Source organism: Ochotona princeps, chromosome 14 (genome assembly GCF_030435755.1).
Source record: "Ochotona princeps isolate mOchPri1 chromosome 14, mOchPri1.hap1, whole genome shotgun sequence".
In the NCBI taxonomy this organism is placed as follows: Eukaryota; Metazoa; Chordata; class Mammalia; order Lagomorpha; family Ochotonidae; genus Ochotona; species Ochotona princeps.
Window position 1 is genome coordinate 9,411,548 of NC_080845.1, and position 17,931 is coordinate 9,429,478.

The window sequence follows — 17,931 nt, forward strand, 5'->3', positions numbered from 1 at the left end:
AGAGGGACTGGGCAAGACCAAGGAGATGCTCCAGGCCACTCCCCGTCTTACCTGAACAGCTGATCAGACCCCAGCCTGGCCTGCAGGAAAGGAGACGTTAAGTATTTTCCCATGATGGCACATCGCCTGGTGGGACTGTTCTAAGTTTGAAAATATTCCAACTTTCCCCTTATACCTCATCCTCCTTTCTTCGCTCCTGCATGTGCTGTATGTGGCTCCCCCCGCCCCCTGTGAGACCTACAGGTGCCCTAGGAGCACCTAGAACAACCCTCCCATCGCCAAGCTTGAACCCAGGTCTGTGGTGCTCCCTTAGCTACGGTGGTAACTTCGTGTTGAGATTTGCCAATCCTAGGGCTGCCCCAAGAACCTGCCTTGCAGGGAGGAGGGTCTGGTAGACAGAATTACCCAGGGGGTGGACACTTCCCTGCTGCTCACTTCCCCCAATCCCAAGTCATAAATTAAGTCTTTATTTCTTTTTATAAGCTGGTCTGTGGCTGTGCACTTTAGGAAAAGTCGGGGACCCTGGCTTGGTTCAGGCCTGGGGCTGGTGGAGTCCTCCAGAAGGGGGAGGTGAATGGAGGGGAGAAGCCCAGGGAATCTGCCAGCAACAAGGAAGCAGGGGGAGGTCAGAGGGGGTCCTGGGCATGCCAGCCATGCCCTCTGCTGCCAATGGGTAAGAGGGGAAGGGTGAGCCAGACAGGGGTTTGTGTAAAGAAGAAGAAGAAAAAAAGCAGCTTCTAGGAGCCCAGTGGGGCTCCTTTGTAGAAGGCGGCCCAGTTTGGTCTGCGTTTAGAACACCATGGAGCTTCTGGGTGATCAAAGGCTTGTTAAAGTAATTCTTCACATGTCAACACCCTCATGCTTCTCCTGGAAACTGAAACCAGCGCTGAAAGCCCAAGGGCTTGTGGAAGATCTCGAGCTCCCGAGCTGCCACCCCTAGCGCAGGTGATCCTGCTAATGAAGGTGCAGCTCCAGCCAGATTTTCAGAGGAAGCGGGGGTGGGTGGGGTGGGGTGTGGTGTGGTGTGGGTGGGTGTGTGGGGTGTGTGTGTGTGTGTGTGTGTGTGTGTGTTGCTGACAGACATCTGGGTGTGCCAGGTTCCTTCCTGCGCTGTTCCAGCCCACTCTGGGACCCTGAGCCAGCGGCCCCGGACCACAGCTGCTAGGACTCAGCTCACCAAGGATGGAGACTTGGCTCGCTCTGCCACCTGCCTCTCTCCTTTGCACTTGCCCTGCTGACTTTGCCACCTATGAGTCACCTGATTCTCACAGCCTCAGCTGTAACATTGTTAAAAGCCGTGTTCAGTGGGATACCAGTATTCCATGTCCGAGTGCCTGGTTCCAGCTTCTAGCGATTCCACTTCTGATTCTAACTTCCTGCTGAGGTGTGCTCTGGGAGGAAGCAGGTGATGGCTCAAGCACCTGGGTCCTTGTCATCAATATGGGAGACCCAGATTGAATTCCAGGCTCTTGGCTTCAGGCTGTTGGCTGTTGCAGGCAGTTGGGGTGTGTGCCAATGAATGGAAGAGCTCTCCCTGTCTCTTTGTCTCTTTCCCTCTCATAAGTGAAAATTGTAAAAAGAGAAAAAAAACCCATAGCTCGGGACGATTAAGTAAAATATTGAGTGTCAGGCACATCGCAGGAGCTCATTATTGTTGGATGTTTCTAGTAATTACACTTTCAAGTAGTAAGCCACGGAGCTGATATAGGAGAGAGATAGGATTGAGTAGCAAGAAGCACCTCCTTGGGAATTGAAACACATACCTGTATTCTCGTCCCAGCTCATTCGTGATTTGGGGGAAATGATCCGTGAAACGCATCCTCCAAGTTCCCACTTCCTCACCTGTGATCTGTGATGGAGGGGAGATATGAGATCAAGTGGAGCAGCATGGAAATCACATCCATGAGGGAGAGATGGTTTTGACCCGTGCAAGCTGTGGTTTCACAGGTTTGGCCCCTCACGCCTCCCCCTGAGGCTGGCTTTCCAAGACCTGGAGGTCCCCTAAGGGCAGACCCTGCATTCAGCCTGGGCCGTGGCCCTTCAGGTTCCCAAGGGAAGTGGTTGTGGTGATACATGCGGGACATGGCGAGAGGCTGGAGGACCAGCGTGACAGACTGGACGAAACTGGATTTCTGGCTTGAGATGTGGGTGGAGGAGAGTGGTCAGAGGAAGGACGGTAGAGTTGAGTCTGGAATTGCAACTTGGCAGGTGTGATGATGTGAGTGGGATGACAAGAGAGGTGTGTGCTAGAGGTAGGGTGGGAGTTCTGCGTGCAGAGTACATTTTCTTATTGTTTTTGAGAGAGTGTGAACTCCCGTCTTCCGGCTCACTCCCTAGGTGCCTTCAAAAGCAGGAGTTTGGGAGGGTGGGCAAAGCTGGGGGCTGGGAACTCAGTCCAGGTCTCCCTCATGAGTGGCAGGAACCTAATCCTCAAGTAATCGCCCCTGCATTATCAGGAAGCTGAAGTCAAGAGCCAGAGCTAGGGCTCAAATCCAGGCACTGGGGCCAGGCTTGCAGGTATCTTAACTGCTGAGCAAACGCCTGCCCCCGTAGGGCACATAGAGTCGGAAATGGTTGGGGTCCCCTAGGCTTAACCCCCAACCCCAGGCAGGCATCACCTGTCGTCCTGGATAAAACTCAGCAATGCCACACTGCAGGCAGCTTCCTAGAAAGCACCTACTGTGTCCTGCACCATCTGTCATGCTCCGCCTGCACTGGAGGGGTCAGCGCAGACATGGTCGCCTGGCTTCAGGCTCTGCCTTCAGGGAGTTAGCAGTGTGGCTGACACAGCCACTTTGGAGATGGCCTTGCAGTATTGGGGGTCGGGGCTGAGAAGACCTCTAGTTACAAAACACCAAAATGGCAAAGCTATTACTAGCCTTGTGAGAGTAGGCCCCAGATACACACATGGGACTGAGGCCTGGCTCCAATCGATGCCACCAGTGATCAATTCTGTCACTTTAGCCTCAAGAGTGTTGGGAGGGGAAGGTGCCTGATTTGAGTGCTGCAAACTATGACACAGATATGGATGTGTCTTGTGGAAAGGTTGAAAGGGCAAATTTTGCCAGGGAGGTGGGACACCTGGGTGAATGACTCTGGCCAGGAGGGAGCCAGGGCCGGTGAACTCCAGCACTAGTTGCCTGGGACAGAGTCCCATGCATTTGGAAGTGAGCTGCCCATTATTCAGCTGGTTCATTAGCAGGAAATCCTCGCTATCGGAAAAACGATTTCAGCTGGAGGGCAGCTTACTCAGAGGGCAAGGGTTTGGCTGTGGGTGGGCTCAGCTGTGAATCCTTCTGGGCTTGGTAGGAGGCCGTGGGAAGGCAGCAGAGGAGGAGAGGTGGAGGACAGGCTAGGTGGCCAGGAAGAGAGCAGCCAGGGCTGGGGAGTGGTGGGTGGCCCTCAGGAAACATGGCAGACATGAGTCTAATGTCCTTGGGTTGCAGTAAAGGGCAGAGAGTCAGGACAGGTCCCAGTTACCCAGGAAGGGAGTGGAGAGCATGTCAGGGTGGCGTAGGTCAGCAGGTGTGAGGCTCCTGCAAAGCAGGCTGGCGTGAGGCTTCACCTGGCAATCGGAACAATGACCAGGAAACTAAGGCAGACGGATGAAAACAAAGACCAGAGAGTACACATGGCGCTGTGCCAGGTATGAACACCAGCTGGCATTGTGTCCTGCCAGAGCTACAAAGTTGGTCACCATCAACCCTCAGGGGGAGGGGACAGTCTCCAAATACAGACAGGGCAAGTGACATGGCTAGGACCCTGCAGCTTGGAGGTTGCCAAGCTGGGATTTGAACGCACGTCTGTCTGACTCCCAAGGCTCGAGCCTTGTGCCCTTCTATTCCCCAGAGGTGTTTAGACATGGTGGGGGTCAATGGCCTGGCTTAGCACCTGCTCCTTTGGGAATTAGGAAGGGATGGGGAGAGGACAGAGCTGGGATTGTCCCTCTATCCACCTAGCTCCAGCAAGGGAGGGCTCCCATGTCACAAAACCACCTGTTCCTGCCCAATAAGAGGTTTGCGACTCCCAGGTAGGGCTGTGAGGGTCATTGCACATACTCATGATGGATGGGCTGTATCCTGCGTGAAAGTGTTGCGTAAAGGTGGGGTCCATCCAGCAGCCTTGACCGCCTTCTGGAGCTGGGACGGAACACACGGCAAGCATCCTGCTCTGCAGCTCTTGGCTGGCTGCGGCAGCAATGAATCTGTAGCATCTCCTCCTGTGTCCAGATAAGAGGGCAACAGCTTGGGCCCATGCCTGTCACTCCAGGTCCTCCTGTGACTTTGGGCTCCCCCTGTGACTCTGGGCTTCAGCTTTCTCATACGCTCCATAGATCGGGGTGCTGAAGATGACCTGAAGGAACGATTCTACTACCCAACGGAATCATAATGGCACCAAACATGTATTGCTGCTTGGAATGAGGTGACTGCTCACCCCAAGGTCTTCTTCTGCCCAAGTTAATTATGGGAGAAGGAACTTTGGATTGGGGTGGGCGTCATGATGCAGTGGCCTTTGACACCAGAACCTCAGATGAGCATTGGTTTACATCCCAGCTGTTCCACTTTGCATCCAGCTCTCTGCTAATGCACCTAGGAAATTGCTAATGCAGCAGGAAGGTAGCCTAAGTGCTTGGACCCTTGTACTCACATGGGAGTCCCAGATGGAGTCCCTGGCTCTTGGCTCTGCCTTGGTAGTTGTAGCTGTTTGGGGAATGGACCAGCAGATGGAAGAGTGTCTCCATATGCCTCTTCCCCCCCCCCCCCACTGCCCTGTAATGCTGCCTTTTAAATAAATTAATCTGTAAAAAAAAAAAGTTTGGGTATAGTTCTGGCTGGCTGTGGGCAGGTCTCCATACCCCTTGGCCTCTGTCAACAAAGTGTGCGTGTGTGTATGCACACATTTGTCTGCACACCTGCATTCGTCTCTGGGCCTCAAAGGTTTGCTTGTGAAGATGAGGGGTATGGGATGGTTGTTCCGTACAGGGAGGTGTCTACAGAGGAAAAGCTTTCTGTGTAAGGGCTGCAAACCAGGCATGCTCTGAGGGAACCCCAGAACTGGGCTGTAGATGCTGGGTAGGGACCAGCCAGGTGAGAGAGAGAAGACCGATGGAGGCCCAGGGACCCTGACACAGGGGCAGGAGGCCCTGCAGGCAGTGAGGCTGTGAAACAAGTTAGAGTTGCATGGGAGGGGACAGGGCACCCTTTGGGTGACACCCAAAATCCTTTCTTTTCAACCGCCCAGGGCACGCATGGGTAGTGCCATGGAACAGGAATGGTTTCCTGTGCCATTTAAACTTTCTTCATCGGGACCATCCCACCTCCCAGGGTTCCACTCCTGCAGTGGCAGGCTCATCTGCTTTTCCCCATGGCCCAGGGCCGCCCACTGACCCTTGAGCTGAGACTCTGTTTGGATGCCCTTCCTCCAGTGCAAGGAATTCCCAGACTCAGTTTCAAGCCCCTAAGCAGTTCTCACTCTCTCTGGGACTGGGGTGGTTTGGCCATGAACCATCCCTGGGAGCTGGTGGACAGCACAGCAGGTCCCTGTGAGCCGTGCGGGGTCTGAGGAGTGAGGTTGTAGAGGCAGGCCTGGGCTGAGCGGCAGTGGTCACTCAGTACTCCGTGCATGATGCAGACACCTCCTTGTGCCCCTCCACTGCCACCACGGACACCTGCTTCTCTTCCTGCTGTCCCACACTTGGGGACAGGACCTTCAATCCTGGTAATGACTGAAGCCAGCACCTCCCCCTGTCTTCCTGCTCACACCTATCGGGTCACCAGCTGACTTCTCTCTGACTTCCCTGTTCCAGGCCCATCGTTACTACCCCATTGCAGGGAATCCCTCCCTCTTGTCTCTCCCCCCTTGTCCTGGCTGACTGCTTCCTCACTCCTTCCACTCTTTCTTTCTCACGGGTGCCTGGAGACGTGGCGGGAGGGACCCCCTTCACCCCCATTGCTAGCAGACCAGGCACAAACACCTGACCACAGGGCTGATCTTTCCTGCCCAGCCCCACCTCGGCTTCCCAGCTGAGCCCTGACCCCTCTGCCTGCTCTCCCCAAGAGGGTTGGCCTGTAACCAGGGCCTCCGCCACTATCCCTGGGGGGCCTGCCCACCCCAGGGCTCCCCTAGACCCCAAGCATGTTTCCTCATGATGCTGGCTGGCTGCATGCCGTCTAAGTTCTCAACATCTCTCCGCATCTCTGCCTCCCGCACCTGCCCCACCCGCCTTGAGCACCTACCGCCCCTGGTCTGTAATCTACCTAGACATTGTCCTATGCGCTCCCGCCTCTCTCGCCCAGTGACCCAGTTCCGCTGACTTTTATCTCCAACCTGTTTCTCAGAGTTCCCCCTTCCCCATGTCTCCTGCTGGCCTCCTTCCCACCCCTCACTCTGCCTGCAGTGTGTCTGCTCTGCCGCTGCCCAGACTTGTGTTCTACAGGAGTCACCCTCAGGCCAGACTCCCAGTGACTTTGGGGACCCTGTCCGAACTCCCTAAACTGAACACCAAGACCCTTCTCATGTACTGGTCACATAGACCTCTGGCAAGGTACTGGGCATCTCTGGGGCTTCATCTTCCAATCCTTGAAATGGGGCTATTGTGAGGAGTGAATCAGGTCACACATGAAGAACACCCAGAGCAGGTCCTGACAAGTGCTGAGTGCCCCAGTCCAAGGATGTGGGTGCTCGTGTGGCTGTCTTGGCTGCTGCCGTCCCACAGCCTCTGCTGCTTTCCCTAGGGTGGTGGCCACGTGCCCCGTGTTTGCGGTTCCCCTGTCCCACTATGCTGTAGTGGCATGTGGGCGCCTACCTCTGCACTCCACCTGTGGTCCTGGTTCTGCCCCATGGCCGGCCCTCCTGTCCTTGCTCTCCGACCCCAGGTGCTCTCGCTGAAGGCCTCACCTGCTCCTGTGTCTATACTTTTGAACTTGCCTGGAACGCAGGCATTTTCCCTGGGTGCCAGGCTCAGCCCCTCCCAGGGACATGCTGCCTTTGGACATCTGCAGCCTGTGCCTGGGACACAGAGGCTCTGGGTGGCTCAGACCGGATATAAGGCCTCCTTAAGTGACAGAGGACTGCTCCAACCAGGCGGGACACTCTCCACCCCGCCCCCTGGGACTGAAGACGTATTCCCCCAGAAATCACCTCTCAACCAGCCCCCTCCCACTCATAGATAAGGTTGCTCAGCCCCGAATTACAGTTGCCGAGTTTCGCCCTCCGAATGTTTTAGCTTGCATCTTTTCCCAGGCGCCCAGCTTCCATCCTCAGATGTGTTGTAAATCTCGGGCCAAATCCCCTGCCTTTATAGATCATGCCCCTGCGCCGATCAGAGCAGTGTAGGATGAACTCAGCGGCGTGATTAATACCACCTGCGTGTGTGTAACACAGCCTTCACCCGCGGAGGTGTGGGATAAATCACCGCCATCGCTTGCTGGCTGGCGGAGGCAGGGAGGGCCCTCGCTGTGACCCCTCTGTTTTACAGGTGGCTTCCTCACAGCCTGCACAGTCAGGAAGGACCCAACCACACTGAGATGAAAGCACTTTCCCCAACACACCAGAACTATGTCTTTTTCATATAAGCAAATGGTAATAGGATATTAGCTAACAAAGTTTACCAGCATAATTATTTTTTAAGCATTATTTACTTAAAAGTCAATCTCCCCCCCAACACACATATACACACAAATACAAGGAGAGATGGGAAAAGATCTTTAATCACTCCACCGCCAGCACCACCAAGTGCTCATAATAACCCGGTCAGGCCCAGGCTAAGGCAGGAGTTTGGAACTCCACCCGAGTCTCCCAGAGGGGTAAGAGGTAGCAGGGATCCAGGCCCTCGGGCCATCACCTGCTGCCTCCAAGGGTGCACATCAATAGGAATCAGAAACAGGGCTTGTACTTGAACCTGGGCACTCCAGGATGGGGCGTGGTTATCCATAGTGGTATCCCCATGGAGCCACATGCCCCCCCTCCCCCCACGTCACTACCTGTCTGTTGCATTAAGTACATTTCAATTGATGTAAACCATCACTGCCATTCATCTCCAGAACTTTATAAAAAGCTTTTTCAGAAGTAAAACATTCTCTGCATCAAAATGCTAACTCCCAGGGCCAGCGTTGTGGCATAGCAAGTTAAGCCATCACCTGCAATGCCCAGCATCCCATATAAGCACAGGCTTGAGTCCTGGCTGCTCCACTTCAGATCCAGCTCTCTGCTAGTGGGCCTGAAAATACAGCAGAGAATGGCCCAAGTGCTTCAGGTCCTACACCCATGTGGGTTACTCGAATGAAGCTCCTGGCTTCTGACTTTAACCTGGCCCAGCCCCAACGCTTGCAGCCATTTGGTGAGTGAACCAGTGGATGGATGATCTGCCTCCCTCTGTCTTTCCTTCCTTTGCAATTCTGCCTTTCAGATACTTTTAATCTTTATTGCTCATTAGCCTCTGGCAAACAGCCTTTTTGTCTTTAACTAACTACCCTTGGTAATATTTATTTTATGAGTCCAGTTTAGTTCACTTACTGCAAGGCCCTCATGGTCCATCCCTGTTGCAGCCTGTCCCAGAATCTCCTTCTTTTGTTAAGGCTGAAACATGTTCTGTTTGTGCTGGTGCTTCTTACTTACAGGGGTCTTAGAAATGTTGGGGTTCGCAGCATTCCCCACACAGCCACTAGGGGGCAGTAAAAGACGCACAAAATTTTTCACCATCCCTTATAGTACTGCCAAGTAATGAGGTTACTCCTTCCCCGTGTATCTCCTTCAGCCATCTAGGTATACAGTTTCGAGATAACGGAATTCACCTCCTGCAGAGGGTCTGGGTAAGACTAGAGATCCGATGGGCTGCAGCCCATGCCCAGCACCACATCCGCTCTGAGGGTGTCGGATTGCATTAGTGTCTCATGCACATTAGTCCGCGAAATTCAGACAGAACACACATCAGAAGTCACCCAATGCCTGTGCCTGGGCCTCTTCTCAGAATCTCTGGGGTTGGGGGTCTGTTGACTGTTTTTATGCTGGCCCCTGACTGCTAGCTAAGAATCCGTTGATCATTGGAGGGTCTCCCTTGAAGAAAACCTCTGAGGTGCCTGCCTGGAATGGGATTTCTGAAAAGTCTTTTTCCAGAAATGACTCAAGTGGCTGTGGAACCGCATTCTAACCAACCACGCATGAGGCTTCCCTGCAGAGGAGCATCTTAATTTCCCAAGCCGGTAACCCAGGCAGAAAATCTGAACCTGGGATAGTCAGCCCTGGCCAGCTCAGGGCCCTGTGACTCCTGCCTCAGGACGGCCATGCTCGGGGACCAAGCTCGTTGGTTAGCGTGATGCTGCAGTTCAGCTAGGCAACATCATATGGTACCCGGAGACAACCTTCCCTGTAGTAATCTGGGAAGCAAGAGCTTTCATTGTATGTCTCTAGGGATTAGAATAATAATAATAATAATAATAATAATAATAATAGGACACAGTGAATCTGAGGTGGGGTCAAGAAGCCACAGGTCACCCTGGGTCAGCCCTCCAGCCAAATATTCTACCTGTCCCACCTGCAGGCGTGTCACAGCAATTGCTCAGGTCTCGGGTTCCTTTTAAACCATGAGAGGATTGGAAGATGTTGGTCTCCTAGGATCCTTTCAGCTCCCAAAATGCAGTGGTTTCCATTAGTATTAATAATCTTGATTTGTAGGGAGTACCCTGGCAAGGAGCAGACGAAATATTCAGTAATGCGATGACTGACAAGAAACTATTGACCACGGAGTGTAATTTATTTAAGGCACATACACTGAATCTGAAGGCGAACATATTGCTCCTGATAATATATTGAATTATTAGTATCTTTGGCATAGAAAGAGCTTGCTTTCCAGAGGAGCAAACTACCCCTCAGCGCAACTGACATGGCACACTTCTTGATCTGTGAAAGTCATTGGTCCAGCCAGCTCATGTTTACCGTAAAGGGCCACGTGCGTGAACGCGTCGGATGAATATTAAATAACTACATGAGCATCAAGGTCGCAGTTGTAAAAAGCTCGGTGGAAGGCCCTGGGAGGCTCACATTGATCTCCCGTGAAGTGCCCATCTCAAATCCTGCTGACGGGGGAAACAATTGATGTGGACCATTATTAAGGCTCTAAGTATTTCTCCATTGTTAAAGATCTCCTACAAGCACCCAGGGAATCGGCAAACACTTCACTTAGAAATACGGGCTGGTCCAAGAGTTAAGTACAGGCCAGGGCGCTTGTGTCCCAGGTCAGGCTTAACTGGCACCAGAAGAGGGCTGCTGAGGCTTCCGCTCAGGGACAAGCCAGAGTCCTGCTGCCAGGCGTGCCTTCAGCCATGGACTCCCTCTGCCAGGCCTGCCGTCAGCTGCGGAGTCCAGAAGGGGGCTTCAGGCCCTGCAGAGGAGGGGGCTTCCTCCTTAGGTTTGCTCCTTCTGTTTATTCTTCAGAGCTGCGCAAAGCATCTCTCACGTGTCCTAGGGCAACTTTTGTCCACTTTCTGAGGCAATGACAAAATACCTGGGACTGGGTCTGTTCTAGACAAAAACTGTATCTCTTGCAGTTATGAGGGCCAGGAAGTCCAGGATGCAGATGCCACCACCCTCCACTGAGGGTCTCTTTGCTGCCCTCTAACCCAACAGAGGGGTCACGTGGTGAGAGGAGTCAGCTCTCCTTTGCCTCTGAGGAAGCCTTGGGACCATTGTGTGGGGACCCCGCCCTCAAGACCTCTCTACATCTTTTTTTTTCCTTTTAAAGAGATGTATTCATGTATTTGGAAGGCAGAGTCAGAGAGTGAGAAGGAGAGGCAGAGAAGGCCTCCCATTGGCTGGTTCATTCTTCAAATAGCTACAGCAGCAGCAACTGAGGCTGGGCCAGACCAGAGCCAGGAGCCAGGAACTTCTTCCAGATCCCTCATGTGGGTGCAGGGCCCAAGCACTTGGGTCATCTTCCACTGCCTTCCCAGGCCCATTAGCAGGGAGCTGGATGGGGAATGGGGTGGGAAATGGAGTAGTCAGGACTCAGACTGGTGCAGTAACAATGCCCCCACCCCCATCATCTACTTCCCATCATCTCCTCAAAGCCTCACCTCCAAATATCTTAAACGCATTTGGAGGCCACAATCAAATGATGGTACTGGGGGAAATGAGCACTGTGAATTGTGCACAGCTGCAGGTGCACATCAGCCTTCTGGTCCAGCCACGTGGCCAGACGATAATGGGCGTGTCCTGCTGACCTGGAGCTGAGAGGCAGGCAAATGCCATGGAATCCAGTTTCATAAAGATCTCAACAGACTGAAGGATGGGCCAGGCCAGCCAGGTGAACCTGATGATGTAAATCGTAAACCACACATTTCCCACGTGTCAGCTCTGTGGTTGGCATTTGGCTCAGCCCTTGCAACATTTTAGTTTCTTTCATCTTTATAATGACCTGGTGGGGGTGGGGTTTGTATGTCGTATTTATAAAAGAATGATGTGGTATTATAGAGGAAGATGCTGAGGCTCCGGAACTATTGGCCGAGGGGGCTGGCATTTGATAGAGAGTGTTAAGCTGCTGCCTGTGACATGGAGTTCAGTATTCTCTACTTCTGATTCAGCTTCCTGCTAATGGCCTTAGGAAACAGCAAAGTATGGCCCAGGTGTTTGGGCCCCTGCATCCCCACGGGAAACACAGATGAAGCTCCTGACCCAGCTCTGATCACAATGTGGGCATTTGGGGAATGAACCAGCAACTGAAAGATTTTTATTTCTCCTTTTTTCTCTGTGAAACTCTGCTTTTCAAATAAATCGAAAGAAAGAAAACTTTTTAAAAGAATCATTGCTCTAGAAGACTCCAATCCTAAGTTGGCCATCTTTTAAAAATAGCAATAGCAGGGCCAGGGTTAATGGTGGAGCAAGTTAAGCCACCTGTTGCGATACTAGCATTCCATAAGGGAGTCCTGCCTGGAGCCCGGCTGCTCCCTTTCCAATCCAACTCCCTGCCAAGGCGCTGGGAGAGCAACAGCAGAAGGTCCGAGTGTCTGGGTCCCGGGCACCTGTGTGGAACACCAAGCTAGAGTTCCTGCCCCCTGGCTTTGGTCTGGCCCAGCCCTGGTCATTGTGGCTGTTCAGGGAGTGAACCAGCAAATGGAAGATTTCTGTCTGTTTCTTGCTGCCTCCCCTTCTCTGTGTCATTCTGCTTTCAAATAAATAAATCTTTAAAAAATGTCCGTACTGAAACTTCTGGCTTTCTTTTCCATGTCAGAGTCTGAGTGCTTGGCCCTTTGTGTGTGTTCTCTGTTGCATCCCTGGAACCATCTTACCCCTGTTTCACAGTGGTGGGAGGCACAGATGACTTGAGTTGCCCTACAATGTGAGGCACCAGGCCCAGGATCTGACCCTGGGCATCTGACTGCCATATCCACCCTCTTAACACCTGCCGCACCCTCTCCATTCCCTATAGAATGAGAAGGAAGCAACCAGTTTTTCATGAGGGTTAGACAAGACACGTGCTGTTAACCCAGCATGATACGGGCACACTGTGGGCACTCCTCCATGGCATCGGATCACCCTTCTTCTTTTCTGCATTGTTGCGATTTGAGGTTTTAGCTTATTACTGGCAAACCCAGCCTCACACCCTCATGACAGGTGTGACAGCCAGTAGGCAGCACTCTCCCGTTCGCTGTGGCACCTGTTATGATGTCACCATCTCAGCACCCATGGCATTTGTCCCTCCAGAGAGCACCCAGACAGACAGCGATCCTTCTGTCACCTTGTCCACCAAACATTTGTTCAGGTTCTCTGGCGCCCCTGCCACCCCACCCTGACTCCATGCTGGGGTTCCAGTGGACCAGAGGCTGTGGTTCTAAAACCATTTACTTTCGTGTCCCTGCTCCAGGTGCGAATGGTGAAAGAAGGGAACCCCGCCTGGAAGCCCACTTTTATTGTGAAACCTGATAGCGGCTGTCAGGGTGATGGCATCTACCTCTTCAGAGACCTCGGCGACTCCCGCCTGTTGGGGACCTTGCAGAGCCGGCCTGCGGTGATCCAGGAGTACATGTGCAAACCCCTTCTCATTGACAAGCTCAAGTTCGATATCCGCCTGTACGTCCTGCTCAAGTCCCTGGACCCCTTGGAGATTTACATAGCCAAAGATGGCCTCTCGCGGTTCTGCACGGAGCCCTACCAGGAGCCCAGCTCCCAAAACCTGCACCATGTCTTCATGCACCTCACCAACTACTCGCTGAACATCCACAGCGGCAAGTTTATCCACTCGGACAGTGTGAGCACGGGCAGCAAGAGGACTTTCTCCAGCATCCTCTGCAGGTTGTCTTCCAAAGGTGTCGACATCAAGAAGGTCTGGTCTGACATCATCTCCCTGGTAATCAAGACCGTTATCGCACTGATTCCACAGCTCAAAGTCTTCTACCAGTCCGACATCCCCACAGGGAAGCCTGGCCCTACCTGCTTCCAGGTAACAGCCACAGTCACCCAGCGCCTCAGCTTAGCAGGACTGGTGGGGGCTGCCTGGCCCAGTGCTGGGACTGGGATGGCCATAGGGTAGGAAAAGGGGCAGTTACTGGTATGGGTTTAGGTGTAAAACCTGGGCCCCTGCCTTCCAACTCTGGGTTTTCCTTCTGTTATGCTAAAATATGACTGATAATACTTGCTTTTGAGGCTTCTTCTAGGAGCTTAATGAAGTATGTAAAACAGAGGGCCATTCATTCATTTATTTAACAGTTCATACCACTTGCTTATCAGTCAGGGATCAGGCTCTATTCTAGGCACTAGAGAGCCACTAAGCAAGTCAGGTCCCTGAGTCTGTGACAGGAGACTCATCACTTGAAAAGTCACTATGGTGGAGTACCATGAGTGATGGTGTGGGTGAGGACACATGCTGGGGCCTGTATGACTGGACCCAACTAGCACCTCTGGGAGGCACAGGTGGCCAGGAAAGACTCCAGCCGATAGGCCATTCAGCTGGCTTTCACCCTGGAAGGAGAAAAGGAAGTGGTGTGTGTTGGAGGTACTATAAGGGCTCGGGTGGTTGGAGGGAGGGGATGATGCCGGGGAGGGAAGACGAGGTGGGAAGATAGGTAGGGACAGGTTGTGGGAGATACAAACTGAGTCCAGCGCTGAAGCCATCCATTGGGCTGGCTAACAGAGGGTCAGCCATGAGCCAGGGACCGGGAGGAAGGAGGGTCCCTTAGCTGTAAGTTTGGTGTGGTGGTGGCTGAGGGGTTCAGGCACTTGGTAGGCACACACTGGTTGGCCACCCAATGAAGGAGGGTGTCAGGAGAAGCCAGGAAGAGTGGCTCCAGAACTTTCTCCAATGCATCTGAAAGGTTATTTTGTGGAAGTTGATGTGCTTGGGTGGGGTTCCTGGCTGCTGGATTCAGCCTGGACCGGATCTGGCTGTGGTGGCTATCGGGAGTGTACCAGCAGAAAAATGATCTCTCTCCCTTTCTTCCTGTCACTCTACATTTTAAAAGATTGAGATAAATGTTTTTTAAAAGATGTTAGGAAGTCTAAGTGGGCAGAACTTAAGAGGTGTGGTACAAGAGGAAGCAAGTCCTGACCCAGAGCACTGGAAAGTTTGCAAAGAGGCAGGCATGTGACCTAGCAGTGCAAGCACCGGTAAGTGTGCCTGCATCCCACACTGGGTGCCTGGGTCAGTACCCAGTCCCACTTCTGAGACCAGTGACCTGCTAATGTAGACCCTGGGCGGTAACAGGTGACAGTCAAGGACTAGGCTGAGGCATCCACATGTGAGACTCAGCTGGGTTCTTAGCACCCAGCAGTGAGCCCAGCACAACCCTGCCAGCAGTGAGCCCAGCACAACCCTGCCAGCAGTGAGCCCAGCACAACCCTGCCAGCAGTGAGCCCAGCACAACCCTGCCAGCAGTGAGCCCAGCACAACCCTGCCAGCAGTGACCCCAGCACGGCCCCAGCCAGCAGTGAGCCCAGCACAACCCTGCCAGCAGTGAGCCCAGCACGGCCCTGCCAGCAGTGAGCCCAGCACACGGCCCCAGCCAGCAGTGACCCCAGCACAGCCCCAGCCAGCAGTGAGCCCAGCACACGGCCCCAGCCAGCAGTGAGCCCAGCACACGGCCCCAGCCAGCAGTGAGCCCAGCACACGGCCCCTGCCAGCAGTGAGCCCAGCACACGGCCCCTGCCAGCAGTGAGCCCAGCACACGGCCCCAGCCAGCAGTGAGCCCAGCACACGGCCCCTGCCAGCAGTGAGCCCAGCACACAGCCCCAGCCAGCAGGCATTTGGGGTCGGGGAATGAACCAACAAATGGAATCTCTCAGTTTCTCTCTCCCTCCCCTGCTTCCTCTCATCTCTCTCTCTCTCTCTCTCTCTCTCTCTCTCTCTCTCTCTCTCTCTCTCTCTCCCCTCCCCGGCCCCAGATCTCTCTGCTTTTCAAATAAATATTTAAAAAAATGTTAGGGCAAAGGAGAGGATTGCAACGTGGACACATCCATAGCCATCCTGGAGGAATGTGTTGTCACATCTGCTTGACCGTGGTGATGGTTATTCCAGGACTGTCGTGTGGCATGGCAGGCACAGCCAAGCCACAGGGCCCTGGCATAGCCAGAATGGCAGGGTGGATGGCCAGGGTGAGCACTTTGCTGCTTGTCTTCCTATGGACAGGCCTGCCTGGGGCAGCCATCTGAATGGAACCAACGTAGACAGAGCTGGAACCACTTGTTTAGACAGATGACATCCAGCCAGCGTAGCCACAGTCTGGTGAGCGTTTCTGCCACTTGGCGGCTCTAGATGCTTCAACCCCTGGGGTGAGGATGAGGGCATGGCGCTGCAGGTCAGTGCAAGCAGGAGCGCCTCCTCCCTCCATCTGCTGGACCTCAGGCGGGTGTGTGTTCGCCACCCGGAGCCTCAGCTTCTTTCTCCATCGGTCACCCACACTCCCTTCACTAGCTGCCTTTTGAGAAAGAGTTCAGTGCAGGCAAGGGCAGTGTGGCGAGGAATCGCAGACGAGACATTTGGAACTTGTTTTGCTGTGAGTTCAGTTAAACAGGGACGGACAGAGGAAGGATCACCCTTTCCTCCTTGGTGTCTTCTGTTTCTCCATTTGGTCACTGTTAGAACATTTTGTGAGCTTGGGTCTGGAGTACCTGAACTGATATGGCATCCAGCCATTCAGGAACACAGTATCGTTTTGTCATTGATTTGCTGTGTGACCTGGCCTAAGTCACTGAGCTTCTCTGTGCCTCTCTTTCTTCCCCCACTTGCCAGGGTTGTTGTCCAACTCAAATGAGACAAAGATTATAGGACAAATTAAAGGATCCTGTGGACATCATAAGAAATTATTTCTTTTCCCCAGAGATCCTCTCACTTTGAGCCATGACCAGGCCAACATGCAGCATTCCAGAGCTTAATCACTAGCCAACAAAATAACATTTCTCTTACCCATATGACTGCGACCCCTCTCAGCCACAATGACTGCTTGGGAAACTGGAAAGGCTTGGAGCAGCTGCTGGTATGGCCCAGGCTGTGGGCAAGCCATCCTGTAATCTGTTGCCTGGGAACATGGCCACCTTGTCATTTCAGCCTGTCCCCTGTCATTGCTCCCACAGCAGCCCTGGCAACATACCCTCCTGTCAGTCTTCCTGGGGGCAGTGGTGTGACCCTGGCTAAAACAGCAAGGTCCATCTGTGCATTGTTGAGTCATGGGGCAGAAATACACATGCACGGAGTCAAGGATTCCAGCGCAGCCTTCTGGAACATTCCATCGCTTGGCCTGGATTCTCCTGTTAATTCCTGTGTCTCATTCTCTCCGTGGCCTTTTCCTTCAAGTGTCTGGAGAGACAGATTTCCTACACCCTAATGTGCTTCTCCTCTTTGGTCGGTTTTTTGTTTGTTTTTTACCTTGTTTTTTCCTTCCAGCCCAGACACTCCAGAAGGATGAGGCCAAGGAGCAGGGTGGCAGTTAAGGGGTTTGTTTGTGGCCATGCCTGTTCTCAGCTAACCCTAGCTACCCCTGCCAGCAACTCTAGCTTGTGAACTTGGAGAGTTGGCCTTGTTTAGCTTCAGTTTCGGACTTAATATAACATTGGTTGTTATCTGTAACAGCCATTCCCAGTCCTGTCTATAAGAGACAGCCTTGAAGTTATAGGATCCAACTACTTGAAGCGTCATCTTCTGCCTCCTAAGGTGCACATTAACAGGGAGCTGGACCAGAAGCAGAGGCAGGACTCAAGAGTGGGCACTCTTCACATGGAATTCAGAATCCCGAAAGTCAGCTTAGTCACAGAGCCCATCCTGAAATGGACACATTTAAATTGTCCAAGTTAACTTTCTTTTCTCCTGTCTGAGCCCTCCAGGCCTATAAAACCAATCCAATGCTGTCTCTCAGACATCACTTATGCTCTCCTGGTGCTGCGGCTGAATTCATCTCTGGTTGGCCAGCCTGGCAAGCTCTCCCTCCTTCTCACTGCTTTTGGAAGGTCACTGTCTTCCATGGTGCTGCTCAAGTTCTGCCTTCCCTGGGAGGTCTTCCTTGGAGACTTCGAGTAGTTCTGTTTTTATCTATCTTTGGACTCTCACATTCCCTGAGACAAGCCCTGAGCCAGTTGGGAGCAGGTGCTTATGATAACACAAGGTCTTTGCCTGTAAGGGCTGCCTACTTTAGTGCGGAAGACCAACATACAGAAATCCTAATCCTGGGAAAGGGCAGATACAGGATGATGGGAGAGGACAGAAAAAGGGCGATTAACTTACCTGCCCAAACACGAGTTGGTGCCTGGGGCGTGAAGGCAAATTTATCTGTAGAAAAAAACAAGGGGCGCCTAGTCCTGCCTCTACCTCCCCAGCTGGAGACCCACAGGGAGAGCTTTCCTGGCTCCCCATAGCTGATAACCTCTTTAATTTATTGTCTACCTCAAGTATTTCCAAGATAAAGCTGACTTGGTCGGCCATGGCCTTTCCTGTGTCAGTGAATAGCATCCAAC

At 53.0% G+C, this 17,931-nt stretch overlaps 1 protein-coding gene across 5 annotated transcripts in view; it reads left to right on the top strand.

Annotated features, from left to right (window-relative positions):
- Positions 1–17,931, top strand: part of TTLL11 (tubulin tyrosine ligase like 11) — a 214,465-nt gene that overhangs the window by 63,919 nt on the left and 132,615 nt on the right. For all 5 annotated transcript variants that reach the window (XM_058672145.1, XM_058672147.1, XM_058672148.1 and 2 more), the window contains exon 4: positions 12,857–13,432. In XM_058672145.1, coding sequence (XP_058528128.1) covers positions 12,857–13,432 — 576 coding nt within the window. The remainder of the gene's footprint in view (positions 1–12,856; positions 13,433–17,931) is intronic.